The 23,326-nt window shown below is 42.4% G+C and overlaps 1 protein-coding gene and 1 long non-coding RNA gene across 6 annotated transcripts in view; one reads left to right on the top strand and one right to left on the bottom strand.

Moving 5' to 3' along the window:
• Positions 1–23,326, top strand: part of vmp1 (vacuole membrane protein 1) — a 202,626-nt gene that overhangs the window by 28,519 nt on the left and 150,781 nt on the right. For all 5 annotated transcript variants that reach the window (XM_043718131.2, XM_043718127.2, XM_043718128.2 and 2 more), the window contains exons 2-3: positions 2,650–2,759; positions 6,530–6,665. In XM_043718131.2, the coding sequence (XP_043574066.1) occupies positions 2,678–2,759; positions 6,530–6,665 (218 nt within the window). In that variant the 5' untranslated portion in view covers positions 2,650–2,677. The remainder of the gene's footprint in view (positions 1–2,649; positions 2,760–6,529; positions 6,666–23,326) is intronic.
• Positions 9,753–23,326, bottom strand: part of LOC122563903 (uncharacterized) — a 222,279-nt gene continuing 208,705 nt past the window's right edge. The window contains exon 6 of the long non-coding RNA XR_015752318.1: positions 9,753–9,911. This is a non-coding gene — a long non-coding RNA (uncharacterized LOC122563903). The remainder of the gene's footprint in view (positions 9,912–23,326) is intronic.

The raw sequence follows: 23,326 nt of genomic DNA, 5'->3' as shown, positions 1-23,326 counted from the left end.
GGGGACACAGTGGTAGTCTGGCGCACTGATCTCTACACCGCTGAAGCCAAACGTCAACTCGAGGACACCTCTTCCTACTGCCCCCTCGACCATGACCCCACTCCCCATCACCAAACCATCATCTCCCAGACCATACAGAACCTCATCACCTCAGGAGATCTCCCACCCACAGCTTCCAACCTCATAGTCTGAGAACCCCGCACTGCCCGGTTCTACCTCCTTCCCAAGATCCACAAGCCTGACCAACCTGGCCGACCCATTGTCTCAGCATGCTCCTGCCCCACTGAACTCATCTCTACCTACCTCGACACTGTCCTATCCCCCCGAGTCCAGGAACTCCCCACATATGTTGGAGACACCACCCACACCCTCCACCTCCTCCAAGACTTCCGTTTCCCCGGCCCCCAACGCCTCATCTTCACCATGGATATCCAATCCCTCTACACCTCCATCCGCCATGACCAGGGCCTCCAAGCCCTCCATTTTTTTTCCTCTCCAGACGTCCCCAACAGTAGCCTTCCACCGACACACTCATTCGTTTGGCCGACCTGGTCCTCACCCTTAGCAATTTCTCCTTTGAATCCTCCCACTTCCTCCAGACCAAAGGGGTAGCCATGGGCACACGTATGGGCCCCAGCTATGCCTGTCTCTTTGTTGGCTACGTAGAGCAGTTGATCTTCCGTAATTACACTGGCACCACTCCCCACCTCTTCCTCTGCTACATTGATGACTGCATTGGCGCCACCTCGTGCTCCCGCGAGGAGGTTGAGCAATTCATCAACTTCACCAACACATTCCGCCCTGACATTAAATTTACCTGGACCATCTCTGACACCTCCCTCCCCTTCCTGGACCTCTCCATCTCCATTAATGACGACCGACTTGACACTGACATTTTTTACAAACCCACCGACTCCCACAGCTACCTGGATTACACCTCTTCCCACCCTACCTCTTGCAAAACTGCCATCCCGTATTCCCAATTCCTCCGCCTCCGTCATATCTGCTCCCAGGAGAACCAGTTCCACCACAGAACACACCAGATGGCCTCCTCCTTTAGAGACCGTAATTTACCTTCCCACATGGTTAAAGATGCCCTCCAACGCATCTCGTCTACATCCCGCACCTCCGCCCTCAGACCCCACCCCTCCAACCGTAACAAGGACAGAACGCCCCTGGTGCTCACCTTCCACCCTACCAACCTTCGCATAAACCAAATCATCCGCCAACATTTCAGCCACCTCCAAGCAGACCCCACCACCAGGGATATATTTCCCTCCCCACCCCTTTCTGCCTTCCGCAAAGACCGTTCCCTCCGTGACTACCTGGTCAGGTCCACGCCCCTCACCAAACCACCCGCCCATCCTGGCACTTTCCCCTACCACCGCAGGAACTGTAAAACCTGCGTCCACACTTCCTCCCTCATCTCTATCCAAGGCCCTAAAGGAGCCTTCCACATCCATCAAAGTTTTACTTGCACATCCACTAATATAATTTATTGTATCTGTTGCTCCCGATGCGGTCTCCTCTATATTGGGGAGACTGGGTGCCTCCTAGCAGAGTGCTTTAGGGAACATCTCCGGGACACCCGCACCAATTAACCTCACCGCCCCGTGGCCCAACATTTCAACTCCCCCTCCCACTCTGCCGAGGACATGGAGGTCCTGGGCCTCTTTCACCGCTGCTCCCTCACCACCAGACGCCTGGAGGAAGAACGCCTCATCTTCTGCCTCGGAACACTTCAACCCCAGGGCATCAATGTGGACTTCAACAGTTTCCTCTTTTCCCCTTCCCTCACCTCACCCTAGTTCTAAACTTCCAGCTCAGCACTGTCCCCATGACTTGTCCGGACTTGTCCTACCTGCCTATCTCCTTTTCCACCTATCCACTCCACCCTCTCCTCCCTGACCTATCACCTTCATCCCCTCCCCCACTCACCCATTGTACTCTATGCTACTTTCTCCCCACCCCCACCCTCCTCTAGCTTATCTCTCCACGCTTCAGGCTCACTGCCTTTATTCCTGATGAAGGGCTTTTGCCCGAAAAGTCGATTTCAAAGCTCCCTGGATGCTGCCTGAACTGCTGTGCTCTTTCAGCACCACTAATCCTGCATCTGTATAGAGACGAGGCCACTTAACGGTCACCAATAAGTCATGACTTGCCAAGGAATTTACAGATTTATTATAGCTGTTTTCCTGACTTACAACTAATTTAAATTGCATGTTACCCTGGCATGATGTCACGGGTCCAACTGTGTACGCACAGATTGATTGATTACAGTGACCATGTTTGCTCTGTTACAATGTTCCTGTGACATTGAATGACTACACAGTATTTACCATCACAATCTTTCATGTTTCAATTAGATTACCTGTCATTCTTCCACATTTCCAGACCATACAGACCACTTTACATAGCCTCCTATCATAAGACAATACTCTTATTCGAGGAACCAATCTCGTGAGGCTTTGCTGTACTGTCTCCAATATAAATTTATTCTTTCTTGGATATGGAGACAAAACTACATAGATTCTGATTGTTTTCTTACCAAAACCCTATGTAATTGTAATACAGATGTAACAGTCTGGCTACTGATGAAAATCCTGTCTGTTTGCATTGCTCTGAATTTCATTTAATTTATTCTGACAGAATTTCGGTGGTGTGGTGAATACAAAACATGGCTGGAAATGAAAAATCGCATGAACTACAGCATCACCGCCTGAGGATGTTGAAAGAACAGCAGAATGGTAATGCCACAGGTGAGGCATTGTCCCTGGCCATTACAGCAGTTCATTTTTTTATTTAAAAGAAATTTCTATAATTTCCACTGGAGCAGTCAAACTGTCTTCAACTACCTTAATTAAAACTTTTTCCCTTGAATTCATCTGTGCTGAGGATCACAGTTGTGCAAGGAAATTATTCATCAATGATTTGCATGTGAACTTAAGAGGTACAGTTAGTAAGTTTGCAGATGACACCAAAATTGGAGATATAGTGGACAGCAAAGAAGGTTACCTCTGATTACAACGCGATCTTGATCAGATCAACCAATGAGCTGAAGAGTGGCAGATGGTATTTAATTTAGATAAATGTGAGGTGCTGCACTTTGCGAAAGCAAACCTTAGGACTTATACACTTAACGGTAAGATCCTAGGGAGTGTTGCTGAATCAAGAGACCTTGGAGTGCAGGTTTATAGCTCCTTGAAAGTAGAATTGCAGATAGGTAGGATAGTGAAGAAGGCATTTAGTACACTTTCCTTTATTGGTCAGAGTATTGAATATGGAGTTGGGAGGTTATGTTGCAACTGTACAAAACATTGGTTAAGCCACTTTTGGAATATTGCGTGCAGTTCTGGTCTCCTTCCTTTTGGAAGAATGTTGTGAAACGTGAAAGGGTTCAGAAAAGATTTGAGCTATAGGAAGAGGTTGAATAGGCTAGGGCTGTTTTCCCCAGCATTTTATATGGTCACCCCCAGCATCTGTGGCTGAGGGGTGACCTTTTATAGAGGTTAGTAAAATCATGAAGGGCATGGATAGGATAAATAGCCAAAGTCAAGTTGGGGTGGGGGAGTCTAGAACTAGATTTAAGGTGAGAGGGGAAAGATATAAAAGGGACCTAAGGGCCAACTTTTTCACGCAGAGGGTGGTGCGTGTGTGGAATGGACTGCCTAAGGAAGTGGTGGAGGCTAATACAATTGCACCATTTAAAAGGCATCTGGATAGGTATAGGCATAGGAAGGGTTTGGAGGGATGTGGGCCAGGTGCTGGCAGGTGGGACTAGATTGGATTGGGATATCTGGTCGGCATGGACCAGTTAGACCGAAGGATCTGTTTCTGTGCTGTACATCTCTATGACTCTAAGTATAAACTTGGGGTGCTTAAATGATTAAAGTCTGTTTTAGTGCCTCTTACATTACCAACTCCCACATCTGTTCATTGTAAACATACAATTAAATTGAGGCCAGTAGAAAATACAAATGTAGGAGTAAACTAATGAAGCTTTTATTATGTTTCCTGTAATAAATTGATGAGTAGTACAGAAACATTAGCCTGAGGAAGTCTTGGTCACTAGATTAACGTAAAAGTTGACACACTACCTTAGGCCAAAAATAATTTCTACTGTATAAGTCAACCCCTAACCTTAAGCCAAAAAATCCAAATTGTGCATTTTTACCACCCACTTGTCACTGGAATCAAACTGTCCCTGATGCAAATCCATTCATTGATAGATTAGCACACCAGTTCCTTGTGTCCGCATGTGATTTCAAGACGACTACTTCAGGATTGTGCACTATGCCCTTCTCTGTGATACTCTTGATACAGCTGTGGTGGGAAAAGTCTTTGACTTGGTAACTCAGTGGTGTGATGACAGGAAAGGGTTTGGTTTTAACAACTTCAAACAATGACTCATGTTAAAGATGACCTTACTTTTGTAGATTTAGAAATTTCACTTTTGTATGACTATATATAGTCTTTGCAAGGTTCTTATTTGGCTCAAAATAATGAGCGTCAGCATGCTCTTCACTGAGGGTGGGGCTATGCATACATCAGTTTTGTTATGAACTGGCATCCACTTTTGTACTTTGAACATAAAACATGACAGTGACATACAGGCCCTTCAACCCTCTGTATTGCATCGCCCTGTGGAACCAATCTGAAGCATGTCTAACTTACACAATTCCACTCTTGTCCATATGCCTATCCAATAACCATTTAAATGCCCTTAAAGTTTGCAAGTCTACTACTACGGGGAGAAAGTGAGGACTGCAGATGCTGGAGATCAGAGCTGAAAATGTGTTGCTGGAAAAACACAGCAGGTCAGGCAGCATCCAAGGAACAGGAGAATCGACGTTTCGGGCATAAGCTCTTCTTCAGCAACACATTTTCAAGTCTACTACTATTGCAGGCAATGCATTCCATGTGATGTTGGCAAGTCTACTACTATTGCAAGCAATGCATTCCTACTACTGAGTAAAGAAACTACCTCTGACATCTGTCCTATATCTATCACCCCTCAATTTAAAGCTATGTCCCTTTGTGCTAGCCATCGCCATTCGAGGAAAACCCTCTGATTATCTTATGTCTCAATTAAGTCACCTCTCAACCTTCTTCTCTCTAATGAAAACAGCCTCATGTCCTCGTACGACCTTCCCTCCATACCAGGCAACATCGTAGTAAATCTCTGAACCCTTTCCAAAGCTTCCACATCCTTCCTTTAATGCGGTGACCAGAATTGTATGCAATACGTCAAACGTGGCCGCACCAAAGTTTTATGCAGCTGCAGCATGATCTCCTGTTTCTGTAACTCAATCCCTTTACCAGTAAAAGCTAACACACTCTGTGCCTTCTTAACAGCCCTATCAACCTGAGTGGCAACTTTCAAGGATCGATGTACCTGGACACAGAGATCTCTCTGCTCATCTACTCTACCAAGAGTCTTACCATTAGCCCAGTACTCTACATTCCTGTTACGCCTTCCAAAGTGAATCACCTCACACTTTTCTGCACTAAACTCCATTTGCCACCTCTCAGCCCAAAACAGATCCTTTGATGCACTACTAGTAACTGAACTCCAGGATGAGTATTTCCCATCAACTACCACCCTCTGTTGTCTTTCAGCTAGCCAATTTCTGATCCAAACTGCTAAATCACCCTCAATCCCATGCCTCCGTATTTTGTGCAATAGTCTACCATGGGGAACATTATGAAAGCCTTACTGAGATCCATATACACTGCATCAATCACTTTACCCTCATCCACCTGTTTTGTCACCTTCTCAAAGGACTCAATAAGGTTTGTGAGGCATGACCTATCCTTCACAAAACTGGTGACTATCCCTAATCAACTTCATCCTTTCTAGATGATGATAAATCCTATCTCTTAAAACTCTTTCCAACACTTTTTACCCACAACTGAATTCAGGGCCACAGGTCTACAATTTCCAGGGTTGTCTCTACTCCCCTTCTTGAACAAGGGAACAACATTTGCTATCCTAAACTCTTCTGGCACTATTCCTTCTACAGTAGATTGCTCAAGGTAAGAGTCGTTGTATTTGTTTTTCCCCTTGTTCCCTTCAGTCTAAAAATGTAAACTAGGTTATCCTACTGAAACCTCTTGTTATAGCTTTTTGGTGTGAGACAAAAGGAGAGGCAGTTAATCTCTGCTAACTTGGCAGAAGGTTTGGTTTTCTTCACCATTATCTTTTCAACCTTCCCTATCCTGAGCATGTAGAATATAAATGTTAATGGCATCAACTGATGGTCCAACAACTTAGCTCTACACTCTCATGCTATACCCACTTGCTTGAGACTCCACTATGCAAAAATCATAACTTTTAATTGTATTTTCTACATTTCCTATAGGTCTTTGATCATACTTTGCACTCTGGGTTATTTAAAATTAATTTCAGTTCTGAAATTATTCACGAGATTGGTTTTAGTTTTTGTGTACTACTTACACATTCTTTGTCAAAATTACTTTTGATAAACAGCACAGTTCTTGAAAATACCTTTTCTTTTTATTTACTCAGATCTCTTGACACTGAATGAGAAGAAACTGAAGGATCGTGAGGAGAGGGAGACTATTGTTTTATGGAGGCGACCTGTCATCACCCTGCAGTACTTTCTCTTGGAAACTGTTGTAAACTTAAAAGAATGGGCATTAAGGTAAGAAATTGAGTATTTTACTGATGAAGCTTTTGAAGAACTGGCTAATATCTAGTTATTTTGGGACTTTTCAAAATTGAATTCTGAAGTATTTTCTAAAATGAGAAATTCTATTTCTTTTTTTATTGCTATAATATCTGGTTTGCATGTCTTCAAGTATGTTTTATGCCTTTTGAACACTAATTTTGTTGTCTTAATAAATTTGAGCCAAACCTGTGTCCCAGAACGAGTTTGTGCCTCTAGCCAGGCTTTTACAGTACAGCAACAATGCTGGCTGCTATCCAACAAAGAAAAATTGCCTTCATGAAAACTAGAAAAAAAAATCCATTCAGCCAATAAGTGTCCCATCAATTCACTGTCAAACATTGTGTTAATGGTGCTGTCAACATCTTGGGACTCACTCTCGCCAATAACTAGCTTTAAACAACATTGTAAAATGAGTTGAATGCAGAAGGTCAATTGAACAATTCCTGTTTATGTTGCGCATGTGCTCTCTTTCTGTGTAATACTTCATTATAAGGTTAGAAGTGAAGATGTTTGATAATTGGAGTGTTCAGTTAGATTCACAACACATTAAATAATGAAGCAGCCTGTTCCCATGTGATGCAATTTTTTTTTCATATTCATTTGTGAGGTGTGGACATTGCTGGCTGGTCACATTTATTGTCTTGAGAAAGTGGTGGTGAGCTGCCTCCTTGAACTGTTGCAGTCCATCTGGGTTGACCCGCAATGCCATTAGGGAGGGAATTCTATGATTTTGACCCAGCCACATTGAAGCAACAGTGAGTTTTAGACATGTACAGGTCGGAAACAGATCCTTCGGTCCAAATCGTCCATGCTGACCGATGTCCCAATCCAGTCTAGTCCCACTTGCCAGCACCTGGCCCATATCCCTCAACCCTTCCTATTCATATACCCATCCAGATGCTTATTTGATTGAGTGTAGCATCAAAGAGCCCTAGCAAAATTGGAGTCAATGGGAATTAGTGAAAAACTTTCTGTTGACTGGTGATTCCTGAAGAAGGGCTTATGCCCGAAACGTCGATTCTCCTGTTCCCTGGATGCTGCCTGACCTGCCGCGCTTTTCCAGCAACACATTTTCAGCGCTGCTTCTTTGTCAGGTAGCTAGCTTGTACTTTCAAATCAACCTACTGGATTACAACCTGGTGGTGTGATTTTTCAAACTTTGTCCACCCCAATCCAACAGTGTACCTCCACATCATGCCTACCTTGAAGATAAACAGTAGGTACAAGAGAGCACAACTTGCAAATTCCCCTCCAAGCCACACAACATCTTGACTTGGAAATATATTATGGTTATTTCATGGGATCAAAATCATGGAATTCTTTTCCTGGTAGCACTGTGGGTACACCTACATCTCAGACCGCGGAAATTTAAGATGACAGCTCATCATGACCTTGGTCAACACCCAAGCATCCCAAGAAAAAAATTTGTTCAAAATCTTTTCTTATAAATAATAAATAATCAAAAGATAACATGCAGTCTGCTTTAGTAGATTTCAAAACATTGTGTTGCAGTAAATTAATATCCTTTGACAGTCACATGTTAAGAACTTTTTAAATCACTAGCCCTACTTATGGGCTGGCGTAGGTTAGTTATGGAGCACATCCCCCTGGATTTGCATACAAGTATGGTGCACCAGAAAATGGAGCTGTTTTATGGAACATGACAGCCCTTTCTGAATTATATTGATGTAGACTTGTCTGCTATATTGATCAGGGCCTTTGTGTAGTCATGAGGGCTATGTCTGGCGGTCCGGGGGCCCCTGGGGTGGGGAGGGGAGAAGAACCCTGAATAAATACAGCTTTGCTTATTAATGCTCCCAGTGGTGGGAAGCTTTGGTGGGAATGGCTGAGTGTAATAACTTAATTGAATATAGTTGAAGTTACCTTGGTTTAATTTTTTATGGTTAATTATTTATTTTTCTTTTTTTTTCTCTACTTATTTATTGAGTTGTAGTTCTTGTAGGGTTTTTCTTTTTCTCTCGTTTTAGCGATTTGTTGTATAGAGTAGTAGTTTGTTTACTGTTATTGTCATTATATTTTAAAGTCATCACACTATTTTGTAGTGATTTTGTTATTTGGTAAAAAAACTTTAAATATTTTTATTGAGAAAAAAAATTACAAAAAAAATCACTAGCAATGATATTTTCCAAGTCAGGATGGTGGGTGGCTTGGAGGGGAAATTGTAGATGATGGTGTTCCCATTTTTCTGCTACTCTCCTCCTTCTAAATGGAGGTGGTTGTGGGTTGGAAGGTGCTATCAGAGGATCTTTAGTGAATTCCTACAGTTCATCTTGTAGATAATACACGCTATGCTACTGAGCATCAGTAGTGGAGGGGAGTGGACGCTTGTGGATGTAGTGCTAATCAAGTTGCTTTGCCTTGGCTGGTGTCAAGTTTCATGAGTGTTGCTGGGGCTGCACTCATCCAGGCAAGTGGGGATTAGTCCATCACACTCCTGATTCGTGCCTTGTAGATGGTGGACAGGCTTTGTGGAGTCAGGAGGTGAATGACTTGCTGCAACACCTTTTTTTTATAAATGAGTGTTAATAACAATGACACCCCCACTATATATGATTCACTGTTAGGAAGGATATTCTTTTATGAGGCCCAAACATTGTGGTCAATGATCTATGGACAGGCTAGTGCTACCATGCTAGTGTTGCACAATGCCCAAATCCAACAAAAAGCTTTGACTACTTCTCTTGGTCGTGCAACTTCATTACCTTTGCTGAATCTCTGATGACCAACATCCTGGGAGTTACCATTGACCAGTAACATACCTGGAGCAGTCACATCAATACAGGTATTTTGCAATGAGCATCTTCCTTCACCAAAGCCTTTCCAACAATAAATATTCTCCACCATCACTCAAGAAGCTCAATACTAAGAGTGACACAGCAGCCTGCTCAATTAGCACCTTAAACATTCATTTCCTCGACTAGTACTGCAGTCACCATGCGGATTATCTACAAGATGTACTGCGGAAATCTGCAAAGACTTTTTTTAAAAGTGTTATGTTTCAAGAAGGACCAGGAGGCTGAAGAGTTTAACAGTAGGAGCTTTATTAAGGAGATGTTTGTTCTACGTGCAGCAAGGTTAGACTAGCAGTTTCCTGCCCAAGTTTGCCAGCGATGTCATCGTGATGTAATGTGATTGGACTCTTACAAGGACAGTGAACCATACTTGAACAAAATCCCATCTTCCTTTTACACAAGATTCCTGCAATGAAAGCATTCACAATATTTACAATCATACATAGCAGTCAGTAAGAAAGACATACCAGGGGACATTTGATTTTTGTTTGGCTATTGGCACAATTCAGGCCTCTGATTATTTTTCTCGTTGGCTCTAATCTCAGGTGCTGTAGGCTTACGAGGAACATCATCTGTTGCTTTCTTTTCTTAAGATGACTATTTGAAAATGTTGTGGTATTCTCCACTAAGGTGTACTGACTCTGAGATGTTCTGGTTACTGTTCTGTATTGGGTATATCCAGGTCTCTCTTTAAAATGTAGGCAACTAGAAATTAGGAGCGGGACTAGGCCATTCAGCCCTTCAAGCTTGCTCCACCATTTTATTATGCTCATGACAGTTATTTGTAGATCTTCAATTAATGTTGTCTCTGGCACATTAATTCTGGTTACCAAGATTTGATCTGCATGTCTTCACTAGATACTATATCGTGTCTCATCTCTACAGTGTAGAGATTGATCCAATCTGTGCTACAGAGATGGCAGGTACCCACATCTTGGCAGTGGTATAATTCCTTGCGAGTTTAACTTGACTTTTTTTGGAAAACATTGCATTTGGCCTTGTTCTCTCTTTGGAAAATCTGATTCTATTGTTTCCTGTCAACAATGTCTTTTGTCATGGGCGGTTTCAGCAAATCAAATGTCTTGTGCAACTGACATTTTACTGTGAGCAATGCTGGAGAATTTTGAGTCATCAAGTTGGTTGTTTTCCAGTACATGAATACATCAATCTTTTGCATAGTGACACCTATTCCTTAAGCGTAACTTGAGAACGTTTCATTGTTTGAACAGATCTTTTCTGTCAAGCCAGTTGTAGCTCAGTGGTAAGGAGTTGATTGAATATGTTGAATTTTGGTTTGCTTTATATAATCTATAAACTCTTGTGGTATAAATTTTGAACCATTATCACTAACAAGCTGTTTCAGATAACCAGATCTCTCAAAGATCTCTCCCAATCTTTTAACAATTGTCTCTGAAGATGTTGTTTTCATGGTGGGCAAATTCAGGCCACGTATAGATTAATAGAGTCATAGAGCGCACGTATAGATTAATAGAGTCATAGAGATGTACAGCATGGAAACAGACCCTTTGGTCCAACCTGTCCATGCCGACCAGATATCCCAACCCAATCTAGTCCCACCTGCCAGCACCCAGCCAATATCCCTTCAAACCCTTCCTATTCATATACCCAACCAGATGCCTTTTAAATGTTGCAATTGTACTAGCCTCCACCACTTCCTCTGGCAGCTCATTCCATGCACACACCACCCTCTGCGTGAAAAAGTTGCCCCTTGGGTCTCTGTCACATCTTTTCTCTCTCACCTAAACCTATGGCCTATAGTTCTAGACTCCCCCACCCCAGGGAAAAGACTTTGTCTATTTATTCTATTCATGCCCTTCTTGATTTTACTAACCTCCATAAGGTCACCCCTCAGCTCCAGGGAAAACAGCCCTAGCCTATTCAATAGTCTTCCTATTGTTCAAATCCTCCAACCCTGGCAATACCCTTGTAAATCTTTTCTGGACCTTTACAGGTTTCGTAACATCTTTCAGAAGGAGACCAGAATTGTATGCAATATTCTAACAGTGGCCGAACCAATGTCCTGTATAACAGCGACGTGACCTGCCAACTCCTGTACTCAATACTCTGACAAATAAAGGAAAGCATACCAAATGACGCCTTCACTATCCTATCTACCTGCGACTCCAATTTCAAGCAACTATGAACCTGCATTCCGAGGTCTCTTTGTTCAGCAACACATCCTAAGACCTTACCATTAAGTGTATAAGTCCTGCTAAGATTTGCTTTTCCCCAAGTGCAGCCCCTCAATTTATCTAAATTAAGCTCCATCTGCCACTCCTCAGCCCATTGGCCCATCTGATCAAATCCTGTTGTAATCTGAGGTAACCTTCTTCGTTGTCCACTACACCTCCAATTTTGGTGTCATTTGCAAACTTGCTAACTATATCTCTTCTGCTCGCATCCAAATAATTTGTATAAATGATGAAAAGTAGAGGACCCAGTACCAATCCTTGTGGCACTCCACTGGTCACAGGCCTCCAGTCCGAGAAACAACCCTCTACCACCACCCTCTGTCTTCTGTCTTTGAGCCAGTTTTGTATCCAAATGGCTAGTTCTCCGTGTATTCTATGACAACTAACTTTGCTGACCAGTCTCCCATGGGGAACCTTGTCGAATGCCTTACTGAAGTTCATATAGATCACATCTATCATTCTGCCCTCATCAATCCTCTTTATTACTTCTTCAAAAAACTCACTCAAGTTTGTGTGTGTGGAAAATCACATCTCAATGTTATTTCAAGTATTTCCATGATTGGAGATTTCTCTACTTTTTTTAAGTAGAACATTCCACATAATAGTAAACTCATGTGGCAAACGTAATCTAGAGAGTTTTTCAGTATTCTCATGCAAGTTAGAATGCTGATGCTTAATTATATAAGTGAGTTAATAGCAATGACACCTCCAGTGTATATGACTCATTGCTAAAAACGATGTCCTTGTATGAGGCCCAAATATTGTGGTCTGTGGACTGTTAGTAGAGTAAAACCTAGGCCACGTGGTCAGTGGTGGAGTTGTCTAATACCAAAATAATTCTGAGAGCTTCTTCCTCTCTGTGCGTAGTTCATTTTTGATCTGATGCAAAAGCTACTGGCCTGGTAATCCATGAGCAACAACTGCTCCCACTGCATAAAGGATGCTAGTTCCAACCGTAAAGTTGGGTCAAAATGGGTCAGGAAGTCTGACTTAAATAAAGCCTTTTTAACTTGTTTTAGGGCTCTTTCACGTTGATCTTCCCACTTCCAATTCTTGTTTTGGAATAATAAATTGTGCAAATGTTTGAGAATATGTGCAAGATTTGGAACAAACCTGCCATAGGAAGCCCAAAACTAACTGCAGTTGATTTACATTTTAGGTACTGGACTTCATTTAAGACTTTACTTTTGAAGGTGACGTTTGTCATCTTTTAGTATTAATGACAAGGCATAAACATTTGATAGAGGATTTGAAAAATTTACATTTGTCTTTCCTTGCTCTTGAACCATAATTTTCAAATCTCTGCAAGAGTAGCATCTACATTGTGGAGATATTTTCTTTTTTATTTCTACCTGCGACTAAAATATCAACGTGACACGAGACTCTTTCAAACCCATTTAAAATCTAATCTATGACACTTTGGAGTCACACCGGTGCAAATGTGATCCAAATGGCAGTCTCTTGTACTTGAATAGTCTTTTATGTATTGCAATTGTCAATTATTTCTGAGACTCTGGATATACATTCATTTGGAGATGAACTTGACTAAGTTCAATTTTACTGAAAAATTGACCACCAGCTAGTCCAGCAAATAGGTAATTAATTAAGGACAAAGAATACTGCTCAGCACACTGTATCGGATTAATAGTGATGTTAAAATCACCATAAATTATACCAGTCTATCTTCCTTCGTCACTGGTATAGCAGGTATAGCCCAATCACTGTTACTTTGCAGGTTCAAAGACTCCTGTTTTGACCTTTTGGTCTGAATGTATAAGGTGCTGATCTATCTTTGGAACATATTACCTGATTCTCATCCTTGATTTTCAATTTGACATACTTCCCAGATCCCCATTGAAAATGATGACCTGTTTCTTTAGAATTTGCAGTGTCAGAATCTGACAAGTAATTTAGTTCAGGCCAGTTGAGTTTTATTTTCTCCACCTGTATTCTTCCCAATAAAACTGAAAAATTAGGACAAATCTTCAAATGGATCGTATAACTGAATATTCAGTTAGATGTACCTTAAATGCACCATCTCACCTGTATACATATTTAATGTAATTTTTGAGGGTTGAGACACAGCTGCTTTTAATATGCACTTTCTGGTATCTATGAAACTGCTATTCTGGTGTAACCTCCATTCTTAGCGGTTATCCATTCAAAGTTTGTGCATTCAGTAAGGGAGTGACCTGGTATCTGTTGGTGTTGCCAGCAATGATTAGTATGTTCAATAATCTCTTTGGACTGAGAGTATGGGCTTTTCTCCATGTTTTTCTTTGTAGTGTGTAGATTTTCTTCTAGGTCTTTGGTTTTTGTATTTTTGCTATCTGTTCATGTTTTTTCCTCGAACATGCCTGTTCAATGTGCTCTTTTTTTATTTTTGCCTCAGTTTCTGCAAATAATGCAGCTTCTTTATACCAGCAATTTGCTGCAGGACCCATTTTCTACCATAGTAGTTTTGAGTCTGTGGTGCTTGTGTCTCAGCTACCAGTAGTTTTGTGAACTCTGATGCTACAGCTTATCTGTTGAGCTTCCCTGGTTGCTAAGAGAAAGTGAGGACCGCAGATGCTGGAGATCAGAGTTAAAAAGTATGGTGGTGGAAAAGCACAGCAGCTCAGGGAGCATCCAAGGAGCAGGAATGGAGGGCCCAATGGGGCTGAGATATAAATAGGAGAGGGATGGGGCTGCGGTGGGTGGGCAGGTAAAGATCGCTAGGAAGGTGATAGGTGGATGCAGGTGGGGGTGATGGTGATAGGTCTGAGCAGAGGGTGGAGCAAATAGGTGGGAAGGAAGATGGACAGGTGGGAGAAGTTCAAGAGGGTGGTGCAGAATTGGAAGGTTGGATATGGGATAAGATGGGAAAGGGGAGATGAGGAAACTGGTGAAATCAACATTGGAGGGTCCCTAGGTGAAGATAAGGCGTTTTTCTTCTGTGCATCAGGTGACTAGGGTTTGGCAGTGATGGAGGCCGAAGACTTGCATGTCCTTGGCATAGTGGGAGGGGATTTGAAGTGTTTGGCCACAGGGCAGTGGCATTGTTTGGGGCATGTATGCTGGAGATGTTCTTTGAAATGTTCCGCAAGTTGGCGTCCTGTATCTCCAGTGTAGAGGAGACCATATTGAGAGCAACGGACGCAGTAGATGAAGTGTTTGGTTGTGTGGGAAAATTGCCAGATGTGGAAGGATCCTTTGGATGGAGCTAAGAGTGGAGGTGTGGTTGCAGGCTTTACACTTGCAAGGAAAGGTACCAGGTGTGGAGGATGGCTTGGTGGGTGGCATGGACCTAATGAGGGGCCGGGGATGGAGGGTGGGTTGGTTGGGGGTTGTTGGCTGCTAGTTTCATTGGGACTGCTATCTGCAGTGCTTTAAGTCTAGGTTTTCGTCTGTGTCAGTAATCTCTTCTGGATTGCTTTGCACTACAAACCAGTCTGTCTCTGAGCATCATTTTAAGTTATCTCTGAATTCACATAATTCTGCTAACTTCTTTAAAATTGCTACAACATGGGAGATAGATTCACCTTCATGCCGGTTGCATTTGTGGAATCTGAACTTCTCAACAATTGTTAATGGTTTTTGGAGAAAAACTGTTTTACAGAATTCCTACGGTTTATTTCTAGGTTTTGGGACCCAGCTTCTCTGGCTTTACCAGACTCCTTCAGAAAGTTTAAACCCCCAAATAAAAATACCTAAGAATGCAGGGACAACTTTATTTCCTTCAATTGTGTTTACTAGCACAAAATAATGGAGTCTCTTTGGGTAGGAGTTCCAGCTCTCTGTATTTTCACCATTTGGTCCCACAGTGCTAAACTTTCCTGCCATTTATTTTTTAAATAGGAAAGGCCTGTGCAGCACTATGTACCACAGGTTTCAGCATTACCTTGCTTCTTCCCATTTAAAACAAGGTATTCCTGAGGCTGCTTGTTTCTTTAAGTCTGCACCTCTAGCTCAAGACATTTACTTTTGTACAGGTACTCATTATTCAGTGTTCCTTCAGGTTTGGAATATATGGTGAGTTTTTTGAGCACTGTTTGCCCCTCGAGATGAATTTTTTTTAATATACCTTGCTAGCTCTACCTGCTTTGGTACAGTGGCGCCTTTTGATTTCTTTTGTACATTTTATCAAAGAGTCTCCAAGATTGGCACTCAGGAGTATAATTTTGTTTTCTTTGAATCAGAGGATTGACGCATCCTCTTCACCAGTTTTCTTTTTATGTTCCAAGAAAGACGATGAGGCTGAAGTGTTTAACTGCAGGAGGCTTATTAAGGAGATGTTTACTGTACAGGCAGCAAGATTAGACTCACCTGTTTACCACCCTAAATGGCTGATGACAGTCATATCACATTGTCTCACTTTTTGTGACAGTCAACCATATTTGCACAAAAGAAAATAAAAAGTGCCTCCTAAACACACCACCTCTTGTGTCTAGAAACATATTGGAAGAAAGTGGATGGGATCTCTATCACCTGCAAGATCCCCTCTAAGTCTCATGGAATCCCAATTTGAAAATATATTATTTTTTCATTATTGCTTAGTCAAAACCATAGAATTCCTGACTTAACAGTAATGTATGTGTGTGTGTGTACCTATATAGTGTCACAAGCAGAATTTGTATTTATTTTTACTGCCCGTGATCAAATGGTTTATGGAAAGGCTATTCATTTTCTTACCCACAGAATAAGTGTCCCAGTTAAATAATTCCAGCAGCAAGATTTTGAGTTTGACAATAAAGATTATTTGCTATCTCTTACACCCAGATTTTAAATTGCTATGTTTCTGTCACTCATCTTAGGCGCACATTCTCGAATGTAAAGATTAGATCCAGGTGAAGGTAAAAGTGACATCTTTCATGGCAGGCCTGTAGGTTCTCTGATGAAGGTGATCCTTTAAAGTCTTGTAAAGTGAAGGATTCTCAGTAAGTTGCGAAGTTTCCAGGAGATTGCTTCTCGAGTTGGAAGGGCCTGCTTCTCAAGTACTTGAGGTCGGAACAGTTTTGGGAGCCCTTCTCTTTTTAGGACTTCTTGCTTTCAGAGTATTGCTGTTTATTATCTTGACTGCTTGGATGACTTGCAGCTGGTTTGTCTTTTGGTTGAATTTTCAGCAGCAGCTTCTTTAAAAGCAACTGAATTGTTTCCTTCCCCATGACTTCCATATGTTCAACATCCTTTTTTCCTAAAAAGGTTGTTATATATATCATTAGTTCCAACTGTCCAATATTATTGTTTGGTAACTTGAGATTCATCCAGCCTTGTTTGGATAAGGGAAGCCATAAATATGCAATGGATGTTTCACAGGATCCATTCACATTCTTCAGACATACGTTTGTGTTTCAATGTCTTCTTTCCTCACTGGTGAAAAATGTAGAGGGGCCTTCTGGAAATGTATAGAATGAGAGTTCTCTTCTCGTTGTGCATGTCCATATTTACTTGAGATTTGATCATTTTTAAGAAGTTCATAACTCTCAGCACTGATGTATTCCAGTGAGGAACAGGGTTTCGAGAAAGGAGATAAACTGACCTTGGTTAACAAGGGGATTTAAGGGCAGTATCAAATTGAATGAAAACATGGACAATATGACAAGAATTATGTTAAGCCAGAGGGTTGGGATAGTTTTAAAAGCCAACAAAAGTTGACAACAAAAGGAGGGAAATGAACTGAGTGCAAAAACACATAGTAGGGGCTTTTCTTTCTTTAAAAAAGGCAACAGTGAATTTTTGAGGCCCTTTGGAGGATGAGGCTGGGGACATAATGGGGAGCCTTGAAGTTGCAGGAAAAAAAATTACTTTGCATCGGCCTCCACTGAGGATACTAAATAATTACAAAAATACTAACTCCTTCATGAGCTACATTCTATTAGTAAAATGTAGGGTATGTAGGTTAGTTTCATCTTTAGAGTAGGATAAAAGGTCAACACAACATTGAGGGCCAAGGGGCTTGTACTGTGCTGTACCGTTCTATGTTCTATTCGTAAAGGAAGGAGGAAATAAACACAATCTCTAGCACTAGAGGAAAAAAGAACAAGGCAAACTAATAGGACTAAAGGTTGATAAATCCCTTTGACCTGATGAGTTGCATCCTTTTAAAGGTAGTAGCTACAGAAATAGTGGATGCCCAGGTTGCAATCTTCCAACATTCTTAGATTCTGGAAATTCTGAGGATTAGAAAACTGCTGAAGTAATATCCTTATTCAATAAAGGAGGGAGATTTAAAAAAAAAATTATAGGCCGTTTTACTTAACGTTTGTCATGCGGAAATTTTAGTGTATCATGAAGGAATTAAAGAAGAGTCAGCACAACTTTATGAAGGGGAAATTATGCCTGATAAATTTTAGACTTCTTTGAAGAGGCAGGCAGGGTAGATAAAAGGGAGCCAAATGATGTTGCATACAGAGGAACCTCGATTATTTGAATATCAATTATCTGAATATTGGATTATCCAAAGGAGATCTCGAGGTCCCAATAGAAACATTACATCAAAGAGCTGTTTCAATCCTGATCGCGTCTTTTGTTTACAATAATTAAAATCTATCTCTGCTCACTGAAATGCTGCCAAGAACAGTCCTGGACATCGATGGGAGCCCAGGCACCGAGTCCAAATGACTGACCTCCTGCGCCTCCTCTCTCCCTGCACTTTCCTGGAGTTCTTCGTAAGGATGAACCCTAAACCCCCTTTCCCCAGATATTTGTTGGACGGGGTGGGGGGGGGTGTGTTGGATGGGATTGGGGGTGGGCGCTTGTGCGCGCTGTGCTGTAGTCTCCTGAATGGCGAGCACACTTAACAGAAAACTCTGAGCCCCAGAGAAGAGGCATTGAATCAATTAACCGAATAATCAATTATCCAAAAGAAATAGTGCCTGCCCATCTCGTTCAGATAATCGAGGTTCCTCTGTATATGGATTTCTAAAAGACATTTGGTAAGGTACTGCACAAGGCTATTTATTAAATTAAGAGCTCATACTGTTGTGGGTAGTATATCAGCATGGATAGAGGATTGTCTGACTAATAGAAGCCATGTTGGATGGCAACCTCTAAGTTGTCGAGTGCATGAAGGGTCAATGCTGGAGCAAAATTATTTGCAATATGTATTAATGACTTCTATGATGACACAGGAGAACCAAGTCAGCCTTTCTACTTCTGTATTTGCAACACAGTAAAATTTAAGCCTTCAAATACCTTCAAAATTAACTCCAATGGTTTGTAATCAAACTTTTAAATAACCAATCCCAGACTCTGTGAATAATCAATTCCAGGGCTGGTTTGTATTTTAAACAAAAGACTGAACAATATTAACAACAACATAACTTTAACAAAGCAAAAATTAAGCAATAAAGTAATCTAATTGGTCTATGCTGTAAACTCCAAAACGTTTGTTTTCAGCCCTGTTCAAATAAACGACAGGCAAACAGAATAAATAGAAGAAAATAATAAAACTGACCAGATTATTTAAATGGTTTTTCACAATGAAATGCTCCACAGTATAGATGATGGATTCTTCACTGATTTTTAAAAAAATATGTTCATCAGAATTACCTTAACAGTTCACTCAGATAAAGGTGGTGATCATTATAATGTAATTTTCTATTCTTTAAACTTCCTAAGTTATTCATTGGAAGTTAGGCAGGGAGCTTTCAAATCTCCATGCAGTAGCATCAACAACCAGATTCCCTTTTTTTAAAATCACCACTGAATATACAGTCCAAGACCAATTCAAACTCTGACCACTCCCTGACAGACTTACCAGCTCCTCTGAGGTCCTAGCTACCATTCAACACCTGCCATCTGCTTTAGCATAAGGTCTTTTCCAGACTTGCAGGAATCAATTCCCATGTGCTGACCTTTACGAGTAGCCTGGGCGGCATGGTGGCTCAGTGGTTATACTGCTGTCTCACAGTACCAGAGACCCGTGTTCGATTCCAGTCTCTGGCAACTGTCTGTGTGGAGTTTGCACATTCTCCCCATGTCTGTGTGGGTTTCCTCCGGGTGCTCTGGTTTCCTCCCACAGTCCAAAGATGTGCAGGTTAGATGAATTGGCCATACTAAATTGCCCATAGTGTTTGGGTATGTTAGGTTAGGTGCATTAGTTAGGGATAAATGTAGAGTAATTGGGTAGGGGAATGGGTCTGGGTGGGATACTCTTCAGAGGGTTGGTGTGGACTAGTTAAGCCAAATGGTTTGTTTCCACACTGTAGAGATTCTATGATTCTACTGACGCTATCTGTTTAAACCTAATTCGGAGATGCCGGTGTTGGACTGGGGTGTACAAAGTTAAAAATCACACAACACCAGGTTATAGTCCAACAGGTTTAATTGGAAGCACATTAGCTTTCGGAGCGACGCTCCTTCATCAGGTGATTGTGGAGGGCTCGATCGTAACACAGAATTTATAGCAAAAAATTTGCAGTGTGATGTAACTGAAATTATACATTGAAGAATTGATTGTCTGTTAAGCCTTTCATCTGTTAGAATACAGTGATAGTTTCACTTCTTTCATGTGTAAATCACAAAACTCTTTTTAAAAAAGTTGCATTCTCGGGTTAGCTGTTAACAATGGTGATAGCTAGACAATATGATGAAGGTGTTAGCCCCCTGTGTTCTCTGTCTATGACCTGATGTTTAGATTGATTCTAATCTAAAAAGTGAGATAACAGAGTTTTACATAAATTCATGCAGTTTTTGAGCTCAGAGTTCTACATGAATGTATGCAGTTTTTGAGCAAAGTGCAATGTAACTCTGCAAGTCCAAAAAAATTCACCCCACAAAATATATGTGTGCATGTGGGTCTTTGTGTGTGTGTGTGGGGTGAGTGCGTGGAGTGAGTGTGTGTGTGTGTCTAGTGAGTGCAGAATGTGTGTGTGTGTGTGTGTCTAGTGAGTGCAGAGTGTCTTAAGTCTGTGAGGGGGTGCATGTGTGTGAGTGTTTGTGTCTATAAGGGTGTGTGTGGGTGTCTGCGTGCGCGTCTGTGTGTACCTGTGTCCATGTGTATGTGTGTGTGTGTGTGTGTGTGGTGCAATGGTGATCACCTGTAATGTGAAATGAACCCAAGGTCCCGGTTGAGGCCCTCCCAAAGGGTACCGAACTTAGCTATCAGCCTCTGCTCGGCCACTTTCCTCTGCTGCCTGTCCTGAAGTCCACCTTGGAGGATGGTCACCTGAAGGTCCGAGGCTGAATGTCATGGACCACTGAAGTGTTCCCCAACTGGGAGGGAACCCTCCTGTCTGTTGATTGTTGTGCGGAGATCATTCATCCGTTGTCGTAGCCTTGGCTCGGTTTCCCCAATGTACCATGCCTCCAGGCATCCTTGCCCGCAACGTATAAGATAGACAACGTTGGCTGAGTCACATGAGTACCTGCCATGTACAAGGTGGGAGATGTTCCCACACGTAATAGTGGTATCTATGTCCACAATCTGACACGTCTTGCAGTGTCCACCATGACAGGGTTGTATGGAGTTGTCCTGAGAGCCAGGCAGTTTGCTACGAACAATGATCTGTTTGAGGTTTGGCGGTTGTTTAAAGGCAAGTAGTGGAGGTGTGGGGAAGGTCTTGGTGAGGAGCTCATCCTCATTGATAATGTGTTGCAGGTCACGAAGAACATGGCGTAATTTTTCAGCCCCTGGGAAGTACTGAACAACGAAGGGTACCCTGTCAGTTGCAGCCCATGTCTGTCTCCTGAGGAGGTCATTACAGTTCCTTGCTGTAGCACGTCGGAACTGGCGATTGATGAGTTGAGCATCGTACCCCGTTCTTGTGAGGGCATCCTTGAGTACTTCCAGGTGTCCGTCACGTTCCTCCTCATCTGAGCAGATCCGGTGTATGCGTAAGGCTTGTCCATAGGGAATGGCTGTTTTAATATGTTTTGGGTGGAAGCTGGAGAAGTGTAGCATTGTGAGGTTGTCTGTGGGTTTGCGGTAGAGTGTGGTGCTGAGGTGTCCGTCCTTGATGGAGACGCACGTGTCCAAGAATGAGACAGACAGTCGAGAGTAGTCCTTCTTCCTGACCTCTCCGCCCCCACCCCCACTCCGGCCTATCACCCTCACCTTGACCTCCTTCCACCTATCGCATTTCCAACGCCCCTCCCCCAAGTCCCTCCTCCCTACCTTTTATCTTAGCCTGCTTGGCACACTCTCCTCATTCCTGAAGAAGGGCTCATGCCCGAAACGTCGATTCTCCTGCTCCTTGGATGCTACCTGACCTGCGCTTTTCCAGCAACACATTTTCAGCTCTTATCTCCAGCATCTGCAGCCCTCACTTTCTCCTACCAAAAGACATGGCCAACTATCACTGGTATCCATACACAGGCGAAGAGGGGCGCCAGTTCAACTGGGACAATATATCCATCCTAGGACAGGCTAAACAAAGGCACGCACGAGAATTTTTAGAAGCCTGGCAGTCAAACCGGAACTCCATTAACAAGCATATAGATTTGGATCCCATTTACCAACCTCTCAGAAACAACCAGAAATAATATCTTCAAAGTTTGTGCGAAGATTTGTAGCTCGGGTGCTCGTTGTTGTGGTTCTGTTCGCCGAGCTGGAAGTTTTTGTTGCAATCGTTTCGTCCCCTGGCTAGGCGACATAATCAGTGCTTAGGAGCCTCCTGCGAAGCGCTTCTTTGATGTTTCCTCCGGTGTTTATAGTGGTCTGTCCCTGCCGCTTCCGGTTGTCAGTTTCAGCTGTCCGCTGTAGTGGTTGGTATATTGGGTCCATGTCGATGTGTTTAGTAGCCACGCACGCAGACAACAAGCAACATGAATTCGACTGGGACAACACTACTATCATAGGGCAAGCCAGACAGAGAACAGCCAGGGAATTCCTACAGGCATGGCATTCATCCACAAACTCCATCAACAAACACATCGACCTGGACCCAATATACCAACCACTACAGCGGACAGCTGAAACTGACAACCGGAAGCGGCAGGGACAGACCACTATAAACACCGGAGGAAACATCAAAGAAGCGCTTCGCAGGAGGCTCCCAAGCACTGATGATGCCGCCTAGCCAGGGGACGAAACGTTTGCAACAAAACTTCCAGCTCGGCGAACAGAACCACAACAGAAATAATATCACTGACCACAACAAATTGAGACAGATAAATAGCAGCAAGCTTTGAGAAGATCTGTAGCTCAAATCTCGCAAACAAAGCTGTATTAGAACATTACTTCAATGAGCCACCACACACTGCAGCACAGAGGAATTATGAAGAGCAGAGGAAAACCACCTATAAAGTGTATTCAAAAAGAACAGGTACCTAATGAACACAATCTGCCGATTTCTCAGCAACAAACCCAAACAAGCAGACAAAATGTGCCCAGAAACCCAAAGACATCTAAGACATATTGGAAATGACTGCCAGACTACTCAGACCTCTGGGCATGATGGTAGCCCACAAACCCACCAACGCACTAAAACAGCAGCTAATGAACTTGCAAGACCCTATAAAAACAACAAGCAAAACAAATGTCATCTACAAAATACCTTGCAAAAACCATAACAAACATTACACTGAACAAATAGGCCAAAAGTTAGCCACCAGGATACATGAACATCAATTAGCCACAAAAAGACATGACCCACTATCACTAGTATCCTTAGATACAGATGAGGAA

This window comes from Chiloscyllium plagiosum, unplaced genomic scaffold (assembly GCF_037043375.1).
Source record: "Chiloscyllium plagiosum isolate Xiang-an unplaced genomic scaffold, Cpla_swu_hap1 HiC_scaffold_31, whole genome shotgun sequence".
Taxonomy (NCBI): Eukaryota; Metazoa; Chordata; class Chondrichthyes; order Orectolobiformes; family Hemiscylliidae; genus Chiloscyllium; species Chiloscyllium plagiosum.
This window is presented reverse-complemented; position numbering and strand designations above follow the sequence as displayed.